The sequence below is a fragment of the Notolepis coatsorum genome (genome assembly GCF_963971535.1).
Source record: "Notolepis coatsorum genome assembly, chromosome: 19".
Taxonomy (NCBI): Eukaryota; Metazoa; Chordata; class Actinopteri; order Aulopiformes; family Paralepididae; genus Notolepis; species Notolepis coatsorum.
The window spans coordinates 74,829,120-74,855,723 of record NC_140183.1 but is presented as its reverse complement, the minus strand read 5'-3'; the positions used below and the strand labels follow the sequence as shown (position 1 = coordinate 74,855,723).

The window sequence follows — 26,604 nt, the reverse complement described above, 5'->3', positions numbered from 1 at the left end:
ATGACCTCACTGAGCACCACCACGAGGTGAGAGAGGACGTTTAAAAACACACCCGCTGGGGTTCCTCTCACACCTCGCCAGAATGTGTAAATCGACGCAATTAATACGCATGATGTAATTTCACACAGTTGTGCCTCGAATGTCACGCTGAAGGGAGGGGCACTCAACGGAGGGTAAACCCAAGCCTCGGAGCTGAACAAAGCCGTTTGTTAAATTCACCTCCACGCTCCTGTACACAACACACACACACACGCTCACTCTTCCCTGCACGCACACACGCCCATATACACACTCAGTCACACACAGCTCACTGCTCCTCGTCCCCGCAGTGCCAGGTCAGCTTCTTCTCATAGAAGTCCACGACCACCTGGGGACACCGAGCGCTGGCCTCGCGGGCTGACAGCAGTGACACGTCGTCGGAGTTCCTCCTGCGTGAAGAGACACACACACACACAGTGGAGGGGATGCGTGAAGAGACACACACACAGTGGAGGGGATGCGTGAAGAGACACACACACACACAGTGGAGGGGATGCGTGAAGAGACACACACACAGTGGAGGGGATGCGTGAAGAGACACACACACACACAGTGGAGGGGATGCGTGAAGAGACACACACACACACAGTGGAGGGGATGCGTGAAGAGACACACACACACACAGCGGAGGGGATGCGTGAAGAGACACACACACACACAGCGGAGGGGATGCGTGAAGAGACACACACACACACAGTGGAGGGGATGCGTGAAGAGACACACACACACACAGCGGAGGGGATGCGTGAAGAGACACACACACACACAGTGGAGGGGATGCGTGAAGAGACACACACACACACAGTGGAGGGGATGCGTGAAAAGACACACACACACACAGTGGAGGGGATGTGTGAAGAGACACACACACACACAGTGGAGGGGATGCGTGAAGAGACACACACACACAGCGGAGGGGATGCGTGAAGAGACACACACACACACAGTGGAGGGGATGCGTGAAGAGACACACACACACACAGTGGAGGGGATGCGTGAAGAGACACACACACACACAGCGGAGGGGATGCGTGAAGAGACACACACACACACAGTGGAGGGGATGCGTGAAGAGACACACACACACACAGCGGAGGGGATGCGTGAAGAGACACACACACACACAGTGGAGGGGATGCGTGAAGAGACACACACACACAGCGGAGGGGATGCGTGAAGAGACACACACACACACAGTGGAGGGGATGCGTGAAGAGACACACACACACACAGTGGAGGGGATGCGTGAAGAGACACACACACACACAGTGGAGGGGATGCGTGAAGAGACACACACACACAGCGGACGGGATGCGTGAAGAGACACACACACACACAGTGGAGGGGATGCGTGAAGAGACACACACACACAGTGGAGGGGATGCGTGAAGAGACACACACACACAGTGGAGGGGATGCGTGAAGAGACACACACACACAGTGGAGGGGATGCGTGAAGAGACACACACACACAGTGGAGGGGATGCGTGAAGAGACACACACACACACAGCGGAGGGGATGCGTGAAGAGACACACACACACACAGTGGAGGGGATGCGTGAAGAGACACACACACACACAGTGGAGGGGATGCGTGAAGAGACACACACACACAGCGGAGGGGATGCGTGAAGAGACACACACACACAGCGGAGGGGATGCGTGAAGAGACACACACACACACAGTGGAGGGGATGCGTGAAGAGACACACACACACAGCGGAGGGGATGCGTGAAGAGACACACACACACACAGTGGAGGGGATGCGTGAAGAGACACACACACACAGCGGAGGGGATGCGTGAAGAGACACACACACACACAGTGGAGGGGATGCGTGAAGAGACACACACACACAGCGGAGGGGATGCGTGAAGAGACACACACACACACAGCGGAGGGGATGCGTGAAGAGACACACACACACACAGTGGAGGGGATGCGTGAAGAGACACACACACACAGCGGAGGGGATGCGTGAAGAGACACACACACACACAGTGGAGGGGATGCGTGAAGAGACACACACACACAGCGGAGGGGATGCGTGAAGAGACACACACACACACAGTGGAGGGGATGCGTGAAGAGACACACACACACAGTGGAGGGGATGCGTGAAGAGACACACACACACAGCGGAGGGGATGCGTGAAGAGACACACACACACACAGTGGAGGGGATGCGTGAAGAGACACACACACACAGTGGAGGGGATGCGTGAAGAGACACACACACACACAGCGGAGGGGATGCGTGAAGAGACACACACACACACAGCGGAGGGGATGCGTGAAGAGACACACACACAGCGGAGGGGATGCGTGAAGAGACACACACACACACAGTGGAGGGGATGCGTGAAGAGACACACACACACACAGCGGAGGGGATGCGTGAAGAGACACACACACAGCGGAGGGGATGCGTGAAGAGACACACACACACACAGCGGAGGGGATGCGTGAAGAGACACACACACACACAGCGGAGGGGATGCGTGAAGAGACACACACACACACAGTGGAGGGGATGCGTGAAGAGACACACACACACACAGCGGAGGGGATGCGTGAAGAGAGACACACACACAGCGGACGGGATGCGTGAAGAGACACACACACACAGCGGAGGGGATGCGTGAAGAGACACACACACACAGCGGAGGGGATGCGTGAAGAGACACACACACACAGTGGAGGGGATGCGTGAGGAGACACACACACACACAGTGGAGGGGATGCGTGAGGAGACACACACACACAGTGGAGGGGATGCGTGAGGAGACACACACACACAGTGGAGGGGATGCGTGAAGAGACACACACACACAGTGGAGGGGATGCGTGAAGAGACACACACACACAGTGGAGGGGATGCGTGAGGAGACACACACACACAGTGGAGGGGATGCGTGAGGAGACACACACACACAGTGGAGGGGATGCGTGAAGAGACACACACACACACAGTGGAGGGGATGCGTGAGGAGACACACACACACAGTGGAGGGGATGCGTGAGGAGACACACACACACAGTGGAGGGGATGCGTGAGGAGACACACACACACACACACAGTGGAGGGGATGCGTGAAGAGACACACACACACAGTGGAGGGGATGCGTGAAGAGACACACACACACAGTGGAGGGGATGCGTGAGGAGACACACACACACAGCGGAGGGGATGCGTGAAGAGACACACACACACAGCGGAGGGGATGCGTGAAGAGACACACACACACACAGCGGAGGGGATGCGTGAAGAGACACACACACACAGCGGAGGGGATGCGTGAAGAGACACACACACACACAGTGGAGGGGATGCGTGAAGAGACACACACACACAGTGGAGGGGATGCGTGAGGAGACACACACACACACAGTGGAGGGGATGCGTGAAGAGACACACACACACAGTGGAGGGGATGCGTGAAGAGACACACACACACAGTGGAGGGGATGCGTGAGGAGACACACACACACAGCGGAGGGGATGCGTGAAGAGACACACACACACACAGCGGAGGGGATGCGTGAAGAGACACACACACACACAGCGGAGGGGATGCGTGAAGAGACACACACACACAGCGGAGGGGATGCGTGAAGAGACACACACACACACAGCGGAGGGGATGCGTGAAGAGACACACACACACACAGCGGAGGGGATGCGTGAAGAGACACACACACACACAGCGGAGGGGATGCGTGAAGAGACACACACACACAGCGGAGGGGATGCGTGAAGAGACACACACACACACAGCGGAGGGGATGCGTGAAGAGACACACACACACACAGCGGAGGGGATGCGTGAAGAGACACACACACACAGCGGAGGGGATGCGTGAAGAGACACACACACACACAGCGGAGGGGATGCGTGAAGAGACACACACACACACAGCGGAGGGGATGCGTGAAGAGACACACACACACACAGTGGAGGGGATGCGTGAAGAGACACACACACACAGTGGAGGGGATGCGTGAAGAGACACACACACACACAGTGGAGGGGATGCGTGAAGAGACACACACACACAGCGGAGGGGATGCGTGAAGAGACACACACACACAGCGGAGGGGATGCGTGAAGAGACACACACACACACAGTGGAGGGGATGCGTGAAGAGACACACACACACAGCGGAGGGGATGCGTGAAGAGACACACACACACACAGCGGAGGGGATGCGTGAAGAGACACACACACACACAGCGGAGGGGATGCGTGAAGAGACACACACACACACAGCGGAGGGGATGCGTGAAGAGACACACACACACACAGTGGAGGGGATGCGTGAAGAGACACACACACACACAGTGGAGGGGATGCGTGAAGAGACACACACACACACAGCGGAGGGGATGCGTGAAGAGACACACACACACACAGCGGAGGGGATGCGTGAAGAGACACACACACACACAGCGGAGGGGATGCGTGAAGAGACACACACACACACAGTGGAGGGGATGCGTGAAGAGACACACACACACACAGTGGAGGGGATGCGTGAAGAGACACACACACACACAGTGGAGGGGATGCGTGAAGAGACACACACACACACAGCGGAGGGGATGCGTGAAGAGACACACACACACACAGCGGAGGGGATGCGTGAAGAGACACACACACACACAGCGGAGGGGATGCGTGAAGAGACACACACACACACAGCGGAGGGGATGCGTGAAGAGACACACACACACACAGTGGAGGGGATGCGTGAAGAGACACACACACACACAGTGGAGGGGATGCGTGAAGAGACACACACACACACAGTGGAGGGGATGCGTGAAGAGACACACACACACACAGCGGAGGGGATGCGTGAAGAGACACACACACACACAGTGGAGGGGATGCGTGAAGAGACACACACACACACAGTGGAGGGGATGCGTGAAGAGACACACACACACACAGTGGAGGGGATGCGTGAAGAGACACACACACACACAGTGGAGGGGATGCGTGAAGAGACACACACACACACAGTGGAGGGGATGCGTGAAGAGACACACACACACAGTGGAGGGGATGCGTGAAGAGACACACACACACACAGTGGAGGGGATGCGTGAAGAGACACACACACACACAGTGGAGGGGATGCGTGAAGAGACACACACACACACAGCGGAGGGGATGCGTGAAGAGACACACACACACACAGCGGAGGGGATGCGTGAAGAGACACACACACACACAGCGGAGGGGATGCGTGAAGAGACACACACACACACAGTGGAGGGGATGCGTGAAGAGACACACACACACACAGCGGAGGGGATGCGTGAAGAGACACACACACACACAGTGGAGGGGATGCGTGAAGAGACACACACACACACAGTGGAGGGGATGCGTGAAGAGACACACACACACAGTGGAGGGGATGCGTGAAGAGACACACACACACACAGTGGAGGGGATGCGTGAAGAGACACACACACACACAGTGGAGGGGATGCGTGAAGAGACACACACACACACAGCGGAGGGGATGCGTGAAGAGACACACACACACACAGCGGAGGGGATGCGTGAAGAGACACACACACACACAGCGGAGGGGATGCGTGAAGAGACACACACACACACAGTGGAGGGGATGCGTGAAGAGACACACACACACACAGCGGAGGGGATGCGTGAAGAGACACACACACACACAGTGGAGGGGATGCGTGAAGAGACACACACACACACAGTGGAGGGGATGCGTGAAGAGACACACACACACACAGTGGAGGGGATGCGTGAAGAGACACACACACACACAGTGGAGGGGATGCGTGAAGAGACACACACACACACAGTGGAGGGGATGCGTGAAGAGACACACACACACACAGCGGAGGGGATGCGTGAAGAGACACACACACACACAGTGGAGGGGATGCGTGAAGAGACACACACACACACAGCGGAGGGGATGCGTGAAGAGACACACACACACACAGTGGAGGGGATGCGTGAAGAGACACACACACACACAGTGGAGGGGATGCGTGAAGAGACACACACACACAGTGGAGGGGATGCGTGAAGAGACACACACACACACAGTGGAGGGGATGCGTGAAGAGACACACACACACACAGTGGAGGGGATGCGTGAAGAGACACACACACACACAGCGGAGGGGATGCGTGAAGAGACACACACACACACAGCGGAGGGGATGCGTGAAGAGACACACACACACACAGCGGAGGGGATGCGTGAAGAGACACACACACACACAGTGGAGGGGATGCGTGAAGAGACACACACACACACAGCGGAGGGGATGCGTGAAGAGACACACACACACACAGTGGAGGGGATGCGTGAAGAGACACACACACACACAGTGGAGGGGATGCGTGAAGAGACACACACACACACAGTGGAGGGGATGCGTGAAGAGACACACACACACACAGTGGAGGGGATGCGTGAAGAGACACACACACACACAGTGGAGGGGATGCGTGAAGAGACACACACACACACAGTGGAGGGGATGCGTGAAGAGACACACACACACACAGTGGAGGGGATGCGTGAAGAGACACACACACACAGCGGAGGGGATGCGTGAAGAGACACACACACACACAGTGGAGGGGATGCGTGAAGAGACACACACACACACAGTGGAGGGGATGCGTGAAGAGACACACACACACAGCGGAGGGGATGCGTGAAGAGACACACACACACACAGTGGAGGGGATGCGTGAAGAGACACACACACACACAGTGGAGGGGATGCGTGAAGAGACACACACACACACAGTGGAGGGGATGCGTGAAGAGACACACACACACACAGTGGAGGGGATGCGTGAAGAGACACACACACACACAGCGGAGGGGATGCGTGAAGAGACACACACACACACAGCGGAGGGGATGCGTGAAGAGACACACACACACACAGCGGAGGGGATGCGTGAAGAGACACACACACACACAGTGGAGGGGATGCGTGAAGAGACACACACACACACAGTGGAGGGGATGCGTGAAGAGACACACACACACACAGTGGAGGGGATGCGTGAAGAGACACACACACACACAGCGGAGGGGATGCGTGAAGAGACACACACACACACAGCGGAGGGGATGCGTGAAGAGACACACACACACACAGCGGAGGGGATGCGTGAAGAGACACACACACACACAGCGGAGGGGATGCGTGAAGAGACACACACACACACAGTGGAGGGGATGCGTGAAGAGACACACACACACACAGTGGAGGGGATGCGTGAAGAGACACACACACACACAGTGGAGGGGATGCGTGAAGAGACACACACACACACAGCGGAGGGGATGCGTGAAGAGACACACACACACACAGCGGAGGGGATGCGTGAAGAGACACACACACACACAGCGGAGGGGATGCGTGAAGAGACACACACACACACAGTGGAGGGGATGCGTGAAGAGACACACACACACACAGTGGAGGGGATGCGTGAAGAGACACACACACACACAGTGGAGGGGATGCGTGAAGAGACACACACACACACACAGTGGAGGGGATGCGTGAAGAGACACACACACACACAGTGGAGGGGATGCGTGAAGAGACACACACACACAGTGGAGGGGATGCGTGAAGAGACACACACACACACAGTGGAGGGGATGCGTGAAGAGACACACACACACACAGTGGAGGGGATGCGTGAAGAGACACACACACACACAGCGGAGGGGATGCGTGAAGAGACACACACACACACAGCGGAGGGGATGCGTGAAGAGACACACACACACACAGCGGAGGGGATGCGTGAAGAGACACACACACACACAGTGGAGGGGATGCGTGAAGAGACACACACACACACAGCGGAGGGGATGCGTGAAGAGACACACACACACACAGTGGAGGGGATGCGTGAAGAGACACACACACACACAGTGGAGGGGATGCGTGAAGAGACACACACACACAGTGGAGGGGATGCGTGAAGAGACACACACACACACAGTGGAGGGGATGCGTGAAGAGACACACACACACACAGTGGAGGGGATGCGTGAAGAGACACACACACACACAGCGGAGGGGATGCGTGAAGAGACACACACACACACAGCGGAGGGGATGCGTGAAGAGACACACACACACACAGCGGAGGGGATGCGTGAAGAGACACACACACACACAGTGGAGGGGATGCGTGAAGAGACACACACACACACAGCGGAGGGGATGCGTGAAGAGACACACACACACACAGTGGAGGGGATGCGTGAAGAGACACACACACACACAGTGGAGGGGATGCGTGAAGAGACACACACACACACAGTGGAGGGGATGCGTGAAGAGACACACACACACACAGTGGAGGGGATGCGTGAAGAGACACACACACACACAGTGGAGGGGATGCGTGAAGAGACACACACACACACAGTGGAGGGGATGCGTGAAGAGACACACACACACACAGTGGAGGGGATGCGTGAAGAGACACACACACACACAGTGGAGGGGATGCGTGAAAAGACACACACACACACAGTGGAGGGGATGCGTGAAGAGACACACACACACACAGTGGAGGGGATGCGTGAGGACGACGGCGGCGGTCGCCTGGTTTGATATTGTCGTTTTATTTATTCACACTCCGGTGCCGAGGCGTACTTTTTTTTTTTTTTTTTTTTAAACTTAAATTTTTATTAACATTTATAGACAAACAACACTTACACAAAAATGGAACCCATAATACAACATTGTTAAACAGACATAAATAATAAAGTACAAAAAATATAATACAATTGTAATACCCCAAAAAAAAAATAAAAAAAAAATCAGAAAATGCTAACTAAGTCAAAAGTGTGTGACATGGGCTCAGAGACCCTCCTTGAACCTCTTTCCTCCTTTACCCTTCGCCCTCTTGTGATGCATTTGGTTCTTCCTCTGTGACAGGGGTGGCCAACCAGTCAGAGACTAAGAGCCACAAAAATGACTGTGGTACCACAAAGAGCCACACCATATACCAGCGTTTCTCAACCTTTTTTTTCAGTCACGGCACCCTTCATGTGTTTATAGGTCTCACCCTCTGGCCTCTGAAGTTGCTAATGTCTTTTTTATTTGGGCCTCACAGGGTTAAAAGTACCCTGTGAGACCCACGGTTGCAAAATTACAAAATCACTTTTAGCCATTTAAAAAAATAATGTTTATTTAAAAAATGTTAAAGGGGAACTATTTTACTATTTCTTTCACTATTTGGGCACTTTTACACAATTCCTGTGAGTCTATGGAACACCTAGGTTTTTTTCAAAAAAAAATGCATTGTTTTGTATTTCGAATCAAGTACTAAAAACCGCATTTTTCTACCTCAAGATCTTAAGCTGTTTTGAGGCTGGGCTCCAACCACTGTGTGGCCTGGTGCCAACTGCCACATCAACTGCCACATTATTATGCAGCTGAGAAATCTCTGACATCACAGATATGCACATTTTCAGATGACTCAGTTCAGTGAGGGTGAATATTGTGAGAGGAGAATTGGAAGAATTCGCCAATATGAGAATTAGAGACATATATCCTATTAATATAAGTCCACATAGCTAAGAAACAATGGTAAACACTGAAAAAAGCCATTTATAACATAGTTCCCCTTTAAGCACATGTATAGTCAATTGGTCCTGTTGTTCAGCCTCACAAGGCTATTTGATAGTAAATGTGTTTATATGTCCCACCCTCTGGCCTCTGAAGTTGCTAATTTCTTTTTAATTTGGGCCTCACAGGGTTAACCTCTTAAGCCCGAGATATACAGTAAAAGTGTATATTTTCAGCATTACGTTTGTTTACCAATTATTTTAACTGTTATTAGTGAAATATAAGATTATAGAAATCTCAGGGCATTGAGTCGGAAACCGGCGCATATTGACAGGAGGAAGTGGCACAGCCAAAAGTGAGTGTAGTCTTTTGAAGGAAGAGACTCAGGGCTTTCAAATTTAGAAAAACTACCCTACCCAGCTCACACCAGCCCCTGTCAATCATCTGGCTTCTGGATTTACTTTTTAATTTCTCTTATTTTTTGGGATTATCTCCCACAAACCTGAACGTTATTGCCATAAAACAGAACGCAGTTAGTTTCTCTACCTTTCTGTGAACGTCTTGCAAAATGGTGTTGCAATATGATGAAAAATGGTGGAGAAATTTACATTATAAAAAAGATGGCAGAATTCAGTACTGTATCTACAAAACCTTCTGTTTAATCATCTTCCCTTTATTCATTTGCTTAGATTTTTCAGGTCTGGTAAATTTTAGCATGGTGTTATTTACAGTCAAAGATAAAAAAAAAAATTAAATAGAATTGATATTCTCCTTTGGTTCATTACAATTTACTCAAGCCTAGTAACAGACACACTATTTCGGACACTGATCCATATATGTCCCTAGATTCAGATACCAAGAACATGCAAATGGACCATTTAAAAAAAAATTGTAAATGTTTATTCTACGTCCTTATGGAATGAGTGACATAAAAAAAAAAGAAAAAAGAAAAAGATTTTTTTTTTTTTTTATGGATGGAAGAGCCGCACATTGACGGGCAAAGAGCCGCATGCGGCTCGCGAGCCGCGGGTTGGCCACCCCTGCTCTATGATGTCGTTTTCGTTCCCCTTGTAATCCTCCCACTTTCCCCATCTTTCTCCAAATTTCTCTTCCTGTAACCTCAGCATGTGTGTTATCCTCTCCATATCCTGTATCTCCTCCACTATTCCTACCCATTGTGCTATTGTCGGTGGGTCTTCTTTGTACCACAGTCTTGTTATTGCTTTTCTGGCCGCTATCAACATTATCTTTATTAAATATTTGTCCCCCCCTTGTATTCCCTCGTGTGTCAGGTCTCCTAAGTAAAGCTGCCGAGGCGTACTTTCAATGTCAGCACGCGCTCCTCGTTTCTGAGAGGGGGGGGGGGGTGGGGGGTGGGTGTCACACTGTGCGATGGGCTTGGAGGATTAAATTATGTCAGTTATTAAAAAAGATGCCAATATCGTTACACATTGCATCGCGATTACTCTCAATACACATGTTAATGTCTGTGAGGACCTTTTTCACTTGCCATATCAAATAAATCATATCTGTACAGTACTTCACATAGCAAAGGGAAATACAAACCTAATATTTACATTATATATAATATATATATATACATGTTATTTCCTATTCCCTAAAACAGCTCAGACTGGATTACTAGACATTCACTACTGTCCCTTATCATTCGTCTGCCTCCTAGTACACTGTGGTGTGACACTGATGAACAGCTGCACTGCGATTACATCAGACTGGTTCATTTGGGATTACATCAGACTGGTTGGTTCATTTGAGAATACACCAGACTGGTTCATCTGAGAATACATCAGACTGGTTCATCTGAGAATACATCAGACTGGTTCATCTGAGAATACATCAGACTGGTTCATCTGAGAATACATCAGACTGGTTCATCTGAGAATACATCAGACTGGTTCATCTGAGAATACATCAGACTGGTTCATCTGAGAATACATCAGACTGGTTCATCTGAGAATACATCAGACTGGTTGGTTCATTTGAGAATACATCAGACTGGTTCATCTGAGAATACATCAGACTGGTTCATCTGAGAATACATCAGACTGGTTCATCTGAGAATACATCAGACTGGTTGGTTCATCTAAGAATACATCAAGACTGGTTGGTTCATCTAAGAATATATGGTAAATGGCTGCTTTTTTATATAGCGCTTTTATCCAAAGCGCTTTACAATTTGTTACTCACATTTTACCCATTCACTCACACATTCACACACCAACGGCGGAGGCAACCATGTAAGGTGCCAACCTGCTCATCAGGAGCAATTAGGGGTTAAGTGTCTTGCTCAAGGACACCTCGACACGCTGCCCGGGAGGAGCGGGAATCGAACCGGGAACCTCCGGATTGCCAGACGACTGCTCTACCTCCTGAGCCACTGTCGCCCCATCAGACTGGTTCATCTGAGAATACATCAGACTGGTTCATCTGAGAATACATCAAGACTGGTTCATCTGAGAATACATCAGACTGGTTCATCCAGGTACTTTAGCTCTACTTTCGGCCAAGCCTATACTGTTGGGGGCAAATACAAACTCTGTACCTGTAGATCGCCATTGTATCTGATCTGTGTAAAGGTTTGTCAGCAAAAAACAACATATATTTTTAAACATCCGTTTTGTTAGTGGTTCAGGTTACGCAATTACTTTCCAACACTGGTCAAAGAGTGTTTCCGATATTGTGAAAAGATCCGTGTTCAGTAGGGATGCACCGAAATTTTGGCCACCGAAAGTTTTCAGCCGAAAATGGCCAAAAATGCCCTTTCGGCTTTCGGCCGAAAGAGTTTTTTCACCGAAAATATATCACCGAAACAGAAACAACCTGTAACCTAACACGTGTTGTTGTGATGATGTCATCAAAACGCGGCTTCAGTCATTACATGCTCAACGTGAGCTCTTCAGTCCTGCGTTCTGCAGCCTGTGATAACTCCTCTTGGGACTCGGGGGAGTCGTGCTGTTTTATTTTTTTTATTGATCTTTTCCCCCCTCCTTTTTCCTCAGATTTTCTCCCATCCCAATGTTAGTCGTTATGCCAATTCCCAATCCCCTTCCTGGTCGCTGCGCACTTACCCCCCACAGTCGGTCTGGGAGAGTGGAGGCTATCACGTGCTTCCTCCGACACACGTCTAGCCAATCAACCGCTTCTTTTCACCTGGCAGCGCGGATTCTCACTGAGAGGGCGTAGCGTGTGGAAGGATCACACTATCCCACTCAGGTCCTATCCGCGCTTAGCAGGCGCCCCGACCGAACTGTAGGAGTCGCTGTTTACAACGACCCGGACCCACCCGCCAGCTTCTCCCACCCTCTAATACTGCCAATTGTATTAGTGTGAACGGCCAGCCAAGCTGGTGACAACCCCGGAGCTGTGAGCTGGATTCGAACAGGCGAATCCAGCCGCTCCGGGGTTGGTGACGAACGCAATCTCCGTTACGCCACCTGACCGCCCGAGTCGCGCTGTTTCTATGTAAACTCCGCGCGCAACGTGTCCAATAAATGCGTCTTTAACATGCTTTATATCCTTATTTACTATATGCCCGTCGTGGTTAATCACTGAGTGATCTAATATGCATATTCTTCAGAGCGAGAGGGGGGGGGGTTGTGTTTCTCACATTGACGCTGTCTGTCGTTGATAATATAATCTGAAGAGCATTATTATTATTATTATCATTCTCGAGCATACACGTCGCGCGTCTACTGTGCCAAAGTCAAGAGAGCACATTCATCTGGGGACTAGAAAGGTGCGCTCAGTAGGGATGGGAATCGAGAACCGGTTCCTAATTGTCCGATTTCTGGAATCGCATGCCTCCGTGACTATCGATTCCTCTTATCGATGCCATGTTTTTCCGACAGTTGCGCATTTTAAAACAATAATGTCAGCACCACACATGCAGCCATAGCAGACTATTTGATTCCTTGACTAGGAAAACCTAAATGAAAACGAATGCTTTCACTGTATAAATATTCTCCCATTTCATCCATTTTAGATGATCACAATAGACTGAGGCTGCAGCTAGTGGTTCTCACGCACCTCAGGAAAATCCTTTCACGCTAGCACAGCGGGGTAAACTGACTCAGGAAAAGGTGAACGAGTGTCACAGAGCAGTCACTACATTTGTAAGGGCTTGAAATTGCGACCATTTTGGTGGGGGCTCAACAATAAATGACAATCAGAAATGTCAAGTTGCATGTTGTTATTCTAACCAGCTTAGTTCTGTTGCATTTCCAATTATTTTATTGAAATTATAAATGTAGCAGGAATCGATAAGTGAATCGACAAGGAATCGAATTGATAAGCAGAATCGATAATGGAATCGTACCGATAAAATCTTATCAATTCCCATCCCTAGCGCTCAGTAGAGCACAGATGTCCACATGTCTTCTCTCTCTCTATCTATCTATCTACCTCTCTCTCTCTCTCTCTCTCTCTCTGATTGATTGATTGAACACTTTATTAACAGATTGCAGAATGGGTACAGTACAGCTCAATACGCACAATTGTTAAGGGGATGCAGACCAGAGAAAGACTTTCATCTTGTTTACATCAGGGTCCCCCATTTTCAATTCATCAGGACATATATGACATACAGATAGACAGTACTGCTACATCTATACATTTATGACATACCAGATTTGCAAATACAGTACTGTTTGTGATACAAAAAGACCCATAATAGTGATTATTTATTATTTAAGTTAAGTTTTGCCATAATCATATATTTTTCCACAATCGGGTAGCTGAACAACATTGGTAAAAAAAAAAATTCTATTCTATGAATCATTTTCGGCCTTTCGGCATTCGGTTTTCGGCCAACTGGTTCCTATTTTCGGTATCGGTTTCGGCCAAGAATTTCCCATTGGGTGCATCCCCAGTGTTCAGGCCACATCTTCCTCCATGGGCATCCCCCCATTTAGCAGCTGGGGTTTTCCCTACCTGGACATTTAATATTACGCTTATGAATTTCTTATTATGCCATTTCTGCTTTATTTGATAGGATAGTGATAGGAAATCAGGGGAGGAGAGAAGGGGACGACGTTGCGATTTCATGGCATACTGTACGCCCTAGCGTGGCGAGCCAACAGGATACCCATGCTTGTGAATCCCTGTGTGGCGTAACACTATGAGGTAATCACAATTTCTGGAACCTGATAGTCTTTTGCATGATCTACGTCTGTTTATATTGTCCTAAAGTTCTAGATCGTGGAAGAAAAAACCCTGCCGCCTCCTCCTCGTTTATTCCCACCAAGTTGTTTCCCCCCGGAAAGAGGCGTGATGATTACTGCCCGGTGTCGACGACACAATTCCGGTCCGACGTATGAATTTGAAAAAGATGGAAAAGATGACAATGAAGAACACTTATAACACTTTCACTGCCCAAGTGTAATTTCCTTGAATGCCCACATCCACTCCAATGTTAACGTTAATATCGCCTAATCTATGTTTTAAATTATGGCTATGTGTCTAATCTGCCCGTCGCTTATCAAAGACTCATTTTCCAGTCAACATTGTCATGGCAGATTGTTTTTTTATCGCTTCATTTCCATTTTGAAAATCACTTGATTTCATGGAAAAAACAACACATTCCATGATAATCGCCTTTTACTGGAATATTCTAGAACGTTGTCATTGTTCGGCCATGTCATGAATCGTTTTCAAATAAACGCTAGATTATCGATAGTATAATGTGTACGCACGCACGCTCTTGCGGCGAGCCGAAAATCAAGTCTCCTATTTCCTGACGGCGCGCACAGTCAAACAGCGATAACACACAATCACATAAAAGCTTATATCTGTGAAAACGAGTCTGATTATCCCAATACTGAAAACATAGATTCCTTACCTGAGATCAGATGGTATCCAAATGGTTTATTCTAATTCCCGATCGCCATTCGAAAAAATCGCTCATTTGATTGATCCATCGTGTATACAGTAAAACACATATTCCCCGAGGCTCCAGAGTGAAGCTGGTAGACCCCGGTTACATGAGTGAGAAGTAAAATGTGGAGTGCGGTTTTTTTTCCCCCATTCATTTTCATTGAGTCCAATCCAAAAGGGTGATTTACCATCTGGGAGACGATAGGGGGGCGCTTTTTTCACATCTGAGCGCCTGGGGTGACTGGATCTCCAACGGTAGACTCGCTTGATGCAATATGATTTCAGATCGCTAATAATACAAAAAAAACGAATAAAACGAATATTCTCGTGAGTGGGCATTCAACCCGCTGGGGGTAAACACGAGAAAACTCTTGGATGGCATTCAAAGTGTTAAAAGCTCAACATTTCACTGCACATAGTCACCCTCTCATTCACCGTCAGTCAAGCAACTCCAGACTGTACGCTGTTATGACAAGATTAGAATATCGTTTTCTTTATTTTTTTTTGGTTTCCAGTTTTGGAGGAGAGTTGTTCATGATCACATAATACTGATTGGCCTTACAAAAAAAAATCATGTGCTTTCTTTTTGCAAGAGTGAACTTCTACAGGTCAGAGGCCACGACATGTCAATTCTTAAAATATATCTCCACTCTTTTATTTATTTTATTTTGAGCCATTGCACCAACTTCTTCTATTCACCATAACATGAACCAGTCTACCGTTTTAATCTGTAGGTCAGCGGGGATAGAAAAAGATAAAGAGGAAGGTGACAGATGAGTTACCATTTAACCAGGAACATGAGTTCTCCCTGTCTGTCTGTGGAGCCGATGATGCACTCGGGTTCGGGACGATCACTGTGGTTGGTCGGGATCTCTGGCTGGTCATCGTGTGGCTCCTGGAGGTCACTTTGTCTCTGCTCACTGTAGGGCGGCTGCTGGGACTGTAAACAGACAACGAGAACAACAACACACACAAAAAATATATATATATTAACCACAGCACAGCAGTCAGAGATTGGAAAACATCAGCGACAAGACAAAAATAAGACATTCCTTTATTAGATTAGATTGGATATAAAATGTATTGTCATCATACAGCACAAGTACAGTACAACGAAAAGAAGTGTGGCATCCAACCAGAGTGCAAATGTAACAGTAAAGTGCAATAGTAATATACAATGTACAGGTGATTAAACTGGGTACAAAATATATAAGTTAGTACTAATGAGTATAGTGCTAATCAGATGTATGTACAGTATTGTACATTAATCTGTTTGTATTTATAGTATTAATATGTACAGTGATACAAGTATAAAGACAATATGGTAGTAGTCATACTGGCCGGCAGTGTAACTAGAAAGAGTAGGTAAGGGATATGTACAGATATGTAAAATTATTATGTACAGGCATGTAGGCCTACAGAAAGATGAGGATATATATTGATCTCCTCGTCACAGGCCTATCCATCTATTCCTGGAAGCTAGAGAACCCTCACAGAATCATACATGGTAGTTTGATAATCATTTCAGTTTCACCATGGTACCGGCCATATTATAAACAGTTTTAACATGGTACTGCCGTAGTAAAACTCATTTATCACCATGGTACAACTTTTGCACTTAAATAATACCATGGTATAGTTACTATAATACAATTTAAACCAGGGTATCAATGGTAATATCATGGTATTTTCATAATTTTCCTTATAAATGGACTGCATTTATATAGTGCTTATATCCAAAGCGCTCTACAACTTATGCCTCTCATTCACACATTCACACACCGACAGCGAGATGCCAACCTGCTTGCCGGGAGCAGTTAGGGGTTAAGTGTCTTGCTCAAGGACACTTCAACATGCTGCAAGGAGGATTTCGTAATCGGTGTGGTGTCTGGTAACTAGCTGGAGATAGGTGGTGTCTGTAGTGGTAACTGGCTGGAGATAGGTGGTGTCTGTAGTGGTAACTGGCTGGAGATAGGTGGTGTCTGTAGTGGTAACTGGCTGGAGATAGGTGGTGTCTGTAGTGGTAACTGGCTGGAGATAGGTGGTGTCTGTAGTGGTAACTGGCTGGGGATAGGTGGTGTCTGTAGTGGTAACTGGCTGGAGATAGGTGGTGTCTGGTAACTGGCTGGAGATAGGTGGTGTCTGTAGTGGTAACTGGCTGGAGATAGGTGGTGTCTGTAGTGGTAACTGGCTGGAGATAGGTGGTGTCTGGTAACTGGCTGGAGATAGGTGGTGTCTGGTAACTAGCTGGAGATAGGTGGTGTCTGGTAACTGGCTGGAGATAGGTGGTGTCTGGTAACTGGCTGGAGATAGGTGGTGTCTGGTAATTAGCTGGAGATAGGTGGTGTCTGGTAACTGGCTGGAGATAGGTGGTGTCTGGTAACTAGCTGGAGATAGGTGGTGTCTGGTAACTGGCTGGAGATAGGTGGTGTCTGTAGTGGTAACTGGCTGGAGATAGGTGGTGTCTGGTAACTAGCTGGAGATAGGTGGTGTCTGGTAACTGGCTGGAGATAGGTGGTGTCTGTAGTGGTAACTGGCTGGAGATAGGTGGTGTCTGGTAACTGGCTGGAGATAGGTGGTGTCTGGTAACTAGCTGGAGATAGGTGGTGTCTGGTAACTGGCTGGAGATAGGTGGTGTCTGGTAACTGGCTGGAGATAGGTGGTGTCTGGTAACTGGCTGGAGATAGGTGGTGTCTGTAGTGGTAACTGGCTGGAGATAGGTGGTGTCTGGTAACTGGCTGGAGATAGGTGGTGTCTTGTTTAGCGTCCCATACTAATACTGAGGTTCTCATAATTAACAGGACACTTCACCAAAAAACAATGATTTATTTTGCACATAATCTCACACGCATCCAAAAACTCTAACGTTAAACAGTTTTGCACACATTCATTTAGTTTGACAGTTATTGAGAGTAAAGTAGTTTGGATATGGCCACCAGCAATGTTATCGGGGACATTGAATCCTTGTGTTGTGTTCATTACAGCTCAATGAAATGATAAAAAAATAAAACTACTAACCTTCGTACTGTCTTTTACTAGTATGCACTCTGCTACTAATGAATCTACCTTGCCTATATCACTACCTACTGTGCTAGTATGTCTATACTACTATGCACTCAAGACTGTAGCACTCAAAGTTCAACACTGTTTGACGAACAATATCACTGACCCTTAGCTGCTAGAGTTGTACCCTTCCTGCTGACTTGGTGTACAGAACTTGTAAGTCGCTTTGGATAAAAGCGTCAGCTACATTACTTAAATGGTATCGCTATTTTTTCATCTACATAATTTCATGGTGCTGTAATTAACACAACACAAGGATTCAATGTATCACTGGTGGCCATATTCAAACAAATTTACTCTCAATAACTGTCAAACTAAATCAATGTGTGCAAAAAGGTTTAGTTTTTGGATGTGTGTGAGATTATGTAAAAAGAAAATCCGCATTGTATTTTGATGAAGTGCCCCTTTAACTCACCAAAAGAAATCAGTGGTCAACAGTAGGAGAGAAGCGCCCCCTGGTGGGAATGTATGTAACTGTATGAGTGTGTAGCAGGGCAACAATTATCTGGGTAAAATATGGTTGAATAAGAATTACAGTGTGTAAACGTAATATATTAACTGAAATGTAACCACTTTATGATACAACACACTCCTCTCAGTCTATTTTAGCTTATAGTGTTTGTTGTTGTCGTTTAGTGTCTTACTGAGTAAAGCTTTAGGGACAGAGAGGCACATATTAAACAAACTAACGGTTGCAGAACTCAAGAACTATTAGGAATGTCTGACCACTAACAGTTTCCTAGTGGCAGATATTAAAACTATAGCTACTGTAAGACATACACAATGGACAAAACAACACCATTATTCCCATCACTCAGCTTTAGGAGCACAAGTTGAGTGAATAACATGGAAATGGTCACATTTCTCCTCTTGGCGCATTCAGAGAGACACTCACAATTTCCGTCTCCTGCTCCAGCGACTCCTCTTTAGGGATGAGATGCGGCTCTGTTGACAGAAGGCTCTCGTCTTCCTCATTCAGGTGGATGTTTTTGACAAACTCTTCAATGAGCTCTGGGCAATCTAAATTATCCTCTGGCTCCCATGTATTGTCAGCACTAAAAAATATATATCAAATAATTAATATGATTATTATAATTATTCTCACAGTGAAGAGACTTTGCTATTTAGACATTCAAAGACAAACAAGTGATTTCACTCAATGTAATAATAATGTATTGTGTTGAAATAATATTTCTAATATATAATCTTCTTACTCAGTGAAGCCTTTCCATTGGAGAAAATATTCCACTCTTCCGTCTGAGACTCTTCGGCGGATTATTCTCTCCACCACAAATTCCTGGACAACTGTGGTCGCCGTCGTGGTCTCCGTCCCAGTCTCAGTCGTCGTCGTCTCCTCTGTCTCCTCTGTCTTCCTCTGTCTGACCGTTTGTTTCTTCCTCATTTTAACCTGCAAATAATAATAATAATAATAATAATAATAATAATAAAAACGTTATTTGTATAGCACTTTTCATACAGAGGTTGCAGTTCAAAGTGCTTCACAACAGTAAAAAATACAGGCATAAGCGAGCATAAAAAGATAGACAGGTAGAATCAGATAGACAGGTAGAATCACAGTGTTTCACATTAGGATCTAGCATCCCAATAGGCTCTCCGCTTACAGTTTTCAGTAACACAAATAGTAAAAATAGTTTAAAATGATTCAGTTTAAAAAAATAGTCAAATTATAAAATAGAACGGACATAAAAAATACAGGCATGAGCAAGCATAGCAAGATATGGCAAATCACAGTGTTTCACATTAGGATCTAGCATCCTAATAGGCTCTCTATTCAGTAATACTCCTGTAATTCATGAACAAATAATCACAGTGTTTCACATTTGGATCTAGCAAATAATAAGAATAGTTTAAAATGATTCAGTTTAAAAATAGTCATCAGTAAGAAGTAAAAAGTGCAATAACCGACACATGAATTTGATAGGCAGTGTATAAGAGTAGGCAGGGTAAGAATAGTGCAGGTAAATACAAGTTGTGTCAGGATATCCCTGATGTTTCCTCTTGCCACTAGGTGGTAGCAGATATCTATCGGTGAAATGCCTGAGCAAAGAGATGTTTTAAAGATGTCTAGCGAGTTGGCTTCCCTGATGTTTTGGGGTAGTTTGTTCCATAGTTTTGGGGCATAGTTGATAAAGGCTGCATTACCGATCCTCTTTTGACTGCTTCTGGGAGCCTCTAGTAGTCCAGCAGCTGATGATCGCAGTGTTCTTGCTGGTGTGTAATTTATTAGAGTGTTGGCGATGTAGCTAGGTCCCTGTCCATTTAGAGCTTTGTATGTAAGGAGAAGGACCTTAAAGTCAATTCTAAATGTTACAGGAAGCCAGTGTAAAGCGGCTAAGACTGGACTAATGTGCTCTCTCCTTTTGGTTCTAGTTAGCAGTCGGGCTGCAGAGTTTTGGATTAGCTGAAGCCTCTCTGTGGTTGAGCAGAGAATGGATGAATGAATGAAAACTTTATTTAACAGATTGCAGAATGGGTACAATACAGTACGGCTCAATACACACAATTGTTAAGGGGATGCAGACCAGAGGAAGACGTTTGTCTTGTTTACATCAGGGTCCCCCATTTTTTTGGCTTATATGACATGATCGGGCCATTCATTAGCATTATGGATAGATGATCTAAGATGATACAAAGTATTCTACTTCATTCCTGATCATCCACCACATGTAAAATTACACTTTCATCCCCTCGTATTGATAAGGAAACAACAGAGCGTTATGTTGCGTCCTTCCTTCATACTGTACACAGTGATGATACACAATGCATTCAATTTCTAATTGTTTCAGCACCTGCCGTTTCTCTCGAAAGGAATTACGGTCTGCTGATCAAAAACTCTAACATCTTCTCGGTAACATCCGAGAACAATAGTCGAAACAGATTTACGAATCAGAAATGCATGATCAGAAATGCTTTACTATATAATATTATGCACCTACGATTTGGTGTACTTCGCCTTTAGCCGACACTGTGTTGTACTGTTGTCTTTGGGAGCGTGTCGTTAGAAACTGTGCGCGTGGAGCGCCTTCGACCTTCGCCTGTACGCAAATGTAACAATCGGCGTGTTGTTTACGTTAGGAAAAGAACTTTTCATGAATGAGTTAAAATTAAAGATGGCCGTAGATGCTCGGAGGAAGTGGTTGCCAAGGGAAGAGGTCACGACGCCAGGAAAACCGGGAGGAGACAACACGGGACGCGCGCGTCGCTGACCAATCACAGAGCAGTCCGCCTGTCTGTCCCGCGCGCGGCCACAACACTGTCTGTCTGGGTGGACAGAGAACAAGGTTGTCTCAAGTGAACGGGCATGAAAAGTGAAAACTGCGGGATTATTCACACTAATATATATCACAATAAAGATTGACAATTTATTTAGCAAACCTAAATTGGATGCAATTGACCTACATTGACAGAGATTCATCACAGGGCAGCAGTGCACTTGAAAAACAAAACAATGCAATCAGCATGAATGCAATCATATAGCAGCCATTGTTCCAGTATTGCAGTATGCTCATTACATAATTACATATTATATTTTATTATTATTATTATTATTATTATTATTATTATTATTATTATTATTATTATTATTATTATTATTATTATTATTATTATTATTATTATTATTATTATTATTATTATTATTATTATTATTATTATATCATCACCATCATCATCATCATCATCATCATCATCAACAACAACAACAACAACAATTGGTTTACTATAATCACAACAATTGTTAAAAATATATATATATATTTTGGGTTCCAGGGAGATGATCTTTACCCCAAGACCTCCTAAACTGCACTGAGAAGGTAGTAGAAAAAGGCAGTTGGAGGATTTGATTGACAGCTTCACGTGAGCCAATGAGAAGTGGCCAGGCTGCTGATTGGTCCAATGATGTGTTCTCCTGCTGATATAATTCTATGTCCCCCCCCCCTTCTTCCATCCTCTCCATTTATTGGCTATCTCTATTCTATAGCGTCTTATAACATCCTCCCACTAGGTGGCGCTGCCCTGCTGCGTCTAACCATTAGACTCTACAAGCTGGAGCACAAGCCTCCTTCTGGTCCTGCAGTTTATCTCCTGAAAAAGAAAACTACTAAACGCTCCTAAAGTTTTGAACAGAACTGGATATAGACAATTTAATCTGGACAGACTTAAGTTTATTTCCTGTTGCAATGTTTGCTAACGCAACAACAGTCAGGAAATACATTTAATTGGGTCCGAACTGTTCCCTAGCAACAGGATTTCAGTGAAACAGGCTTGTCCTCGATGCATTGCCCCTTCTGATATGCAAGTCCTATACAATATATTTAGATACATGTACATAGTATATACATATATACATACCGTACATACATACTGTACATACATGAGCCACTGTTGCCCCTATAAATGCAACCATTTACTATTTACCATTTATACATACATACATACATACATACATACATACATACATACATACATACATACATACATACATACATACATACATACATACATATACAGGATGTTCTGAGACTCTGATGTTCAGTTCATGTTACATGGAACTGACCACTTCCCAACAACAACAACAACACCACCACCCAAGCAGCAGATCAAGCCAGTGGTAACAGTGGCAAATAGCCCTGAATTACCGTCCTGTGACCTAATGCCTCTGGTCTCATATCCTGGCCACTTTCACTGAGTGTAGACTTGCGATGCCCATGGGATGTGATTAAAAGTGGCTCCAGTGGAAAGGCTGGCAGGTGGCTGCATGGAAGATGAATGTGGTGTGTATTGTCTCCAGACCGGGACGGCATTGATCATGGTCTCAAAAGGAAAAGGATATAGGACTCAGGCAGGTTGCTAATCAATGTTGTGCTGTTTGGAACTGCCACACATGCAACCCCACGCACGCACGCACGCACGCACGCACGCACGCACGCACGCACGCACGCACGCACACACACACACACACACAGTGACACACACACACACATGCATGCACACACATACACAGACAGACACACACACACACACACACACACACACACACACACACACACACACACACACACACACACACACACGCGCACACACACACACACACACACACACACACACACACACACACACACACAGATGCACACACACACACACACACACACACACACACACACAGATGCACACACACACACAGATGCACACACACACACACACACACACACACACACACACACACACACACACACACACACACACACACACACAGATGCACACACACACACAGATGCACACACAAACTCCCTCATAGGCAGACTGATGATGGGGTTCGTAGGAATTGGTGTTTCACACTATTGATGAACCTGAAGATGGTTTTTCTGCAATGAATTATTAACGCCCCGTCGGAGACGTTCTCATCAACAAACGTCTATTTTCTTTGCTCCGTGCAGTTCAAGTTGCAGACCTATAGCCCTTAGTGGTCCAACTTTTGTTTATGGCTGAACATTTTCTCCATTGTGTTATGAACTGTGCTGTGCTTCTGGACAAGATCAGAGCCCATGCGTTGATATTTATGTTCACACCATTTCGGCCATTTTTGGAGATTTGACACAGTTTGTATAAGATAAGATAAGATATTCCTTTATTGATCCCCTTGGGGAAATACGGGCATCATAGCAGCATGGGGATTAACATTTATTCAAGTATGCAGCAAACACTGGAACTGCGATAGCAACATTCACCTGCACCATACAGAACTGTCATACATAGAAGAGAAACGTGGACAAGCCCAGTTTAGATCTTCTATATCTCTATCGGAAAATAAATAAAAACACAATAGACGTCGCGTTTTCCCACAGACTCGTGTCATTTCGACGTTACGTCTCTATCTGCACATTGGCTCCTCCCCCTGACTGGGACCCAGGGAAGCCATGTGTGTTGGGCGGCTGCCCTCTGTTGTCCTCTGACCCCTGCCCCGTTGGCCTGGTGGGGTTTTAGTGACAGTCGCCATGGTAACCGGACCGTTAATGGGGTTGGGTTGTCGCCGTAGGCGCGAGAATGGCAGTGAAGAATGGATACACGGAGGTCCTGTCTGGACAAGCCGTTCTACCTCAGTAGGGTTCGTGTTTGGTTGTGTTCCCTGCTTCGGTTCCATACAGTATTCCTTTGAGATATTCTCACCATAGGAATAAAAAATTCCACACAGGGCAACAAATGTGATATTTATTCCTTGGAATATAAAGACGTTTTTCAGTAGCCTACTTTTGGACCACTGTTAGTGTTCAGTGTTGCCTGCCAATGTTTTGCCCTGGCTGTGTACCACAGCCCGGAGGATCCTGGGAAGTGAAGATTAGACAGTGGATCAAGATGTGTGATGGTTATTAAACACTGATACATTTAAATTAAGTGACTGATCTTCCCAGATTAGAGAAGCAGAGAGGCTGAGCATTAGATGGAATATAAAATATAATAAATTATGTTGAATTATGTCTTAATCGACTGCAAAACTGAAGGAAATGTACATGACGAAGTTCAGTGATTTGAAATATCTTCCCAGTAAGCACTGGACAGGATTCCAATTATGTCGTAGCCCCCATATAGCTCAGAATATGTCCGTGTTAGACGTCTACTAAACCTTTCCTTTTAAACCAAATTTAGCCCGATTTTAGACGGCTATGTACCATAGACTCTCTTAGTCTGCTTAGTGTGCAGGCTATTGTGTGCTTAACTGGAGGAGGCTGAACCTGAGAGTGACCAGGTCTCTGATAACGACACACAGATGTTAATGGAATGAACCGCAGCAGTGTTCAGGGTGAAAAATCACAGACCACTTTTTTTGCTCCGTCATCTCCTTACTGTAAATCTGCTCAAGTCCCCGTTGGAAAAGCACATTCCGGAGGGCCGCACTGTGAATGTATACCTCTCATACAGAGAGAGCCATCCCGTCAGACCAGAAGCGAGTCCATTATGGTCAGGGTCCTGCTGTGTGGGGCCTCGGGTGGAGAGAGTGGTAATCTGTGTGGCTCAGTCCGAGCCTGACTGGACCCTTTTCACACCCAGTGTCCCTGGCGTCCCCCCCCCCTGGCTACCACCTCGGGGCTCTCGGGTTACGGCCAGGCCTGGGGCACCCGTGTCAGTCCTGTTATTCTTGCAGAGTGTGAACCTGGTTGTATAAAGAACAGAGTTTCACTCTTTCACAATTAATTGAATGGCGACGTTGATGGTGGGTTCGGGGTGGGTGAGTGATTTACATGAAGTCTTTATTGATTGATTGCGTTGATTTTATTTTACAGTGCTTCTTGGAGAAATGTCTTCTTGGAGAACTGTCACTGAGTCTCACCCACATAAACATAGACCTTTATGTAGTTACACGTATATGTTCAAGTTCAAGTTTCTTTAATAGTTGTCATACAGAAGTACAGAATACTTTTGTACAAAATGCTTCTTACTGTACATACTTACCAACTCTTTCGCCTGTTTTATAGCAACACTACTATCACTGAATGACATCTAAGAAGGGAGATCCCCCCCCCTTGAACGGGCCTTCTAAGGTTTATCCCCTCCACATTGCCTGTGGTGCTTTTTTCTTATTGCTAGGTTTTTAGTGAGTTTTTCCTTACCTTCGCGTGGGGTATGTCTGGGAGATATAGGACTCAGGCAGGTTTCTAATCAATGTTGTGCTGTTTGGAACTGCCACACATGCAACCCCCCCTCCTCCACCCAACCCCCCTGCCACACATACATGCATGCACACACATACACAGACACACACACACACACACAGTCAAACACACATACACAAATACACACACACACACACATTTAGAAAACCTGCGACTCTGCCACCACAGCGTGCCTCCTAAGCACCTCGGTCAACGGCACAAGCTGCCTTACAGATCATATTCTACAGTCACATACTGAATCAATCTGGGGCTCAGTCATAGATATTTCTCTGCTATATACGAACCCAACTGTTTCAGAA

At 46.6% G+C, this 26,604-nt stretch overlaps 1 protein-coding gene across 2 annotated transcripts; it reads right to left on the bottom strand.

The window, feature by feature from the left end:
* Positions 1–21,693, bottom strand: cbx3b (chromobox homolog 3b). Of its 2 annotated transcripts, none has more exons than XM_084336007.1 (5): positions 21,575–21,693; positions 19,832–20,025; positions 19,513–19,672; positions 16,337–16,494; positions 1–428 (listed from the first exon to the last, which is right to left on the bottom strand). In XM_084336007.1, exons 2-5 carry the CDS (start codon positions 20,017–20,019, stop codon positions 308–310), a joined length of 627 nt encoding a protein of 208 aa, XP_084192133.1. In that variant the 5' UTR covers positions 20,020–20,025; positions 21,575–21,693; the 3' UTR covers positions 1–307. The 2 variants fall into 2 exon arrangements, with proteins under 2 accessions (XP_084192133.1, XP_084192134.1); XM_084336008.1 differs by having other exon boundaries at positions 21,571–21,684.
* Between the last annotated feature and the right edge of the window lie 4,911 nt (positions 21,694–26,604).

Bases quoted from the DNA above. Each gene is read 5' to 3' on its own strand.
- cbx3b (XM_084336007.1), bottom strand. From the start codon at position 20,019: ATGAGGAAGAAACAAACGGTCAGACAGAGGAAGACAGAGGAGACAGAG. The intron at 16,495-19,512 runs GTGAGTGTCTCT...GTCTGTTTACAG, and splicing joins TGGAGCAGGAGACGGAAATT to TCCCAGCAGCCGCCCTACAG. The intron at 429-16,336 runs GTAACTCATCTG...CTCTTCACGCAG, and splicing joins CTCATGTTCCTGGTTAAATG to GAGGAACTCCGACGACGTGT.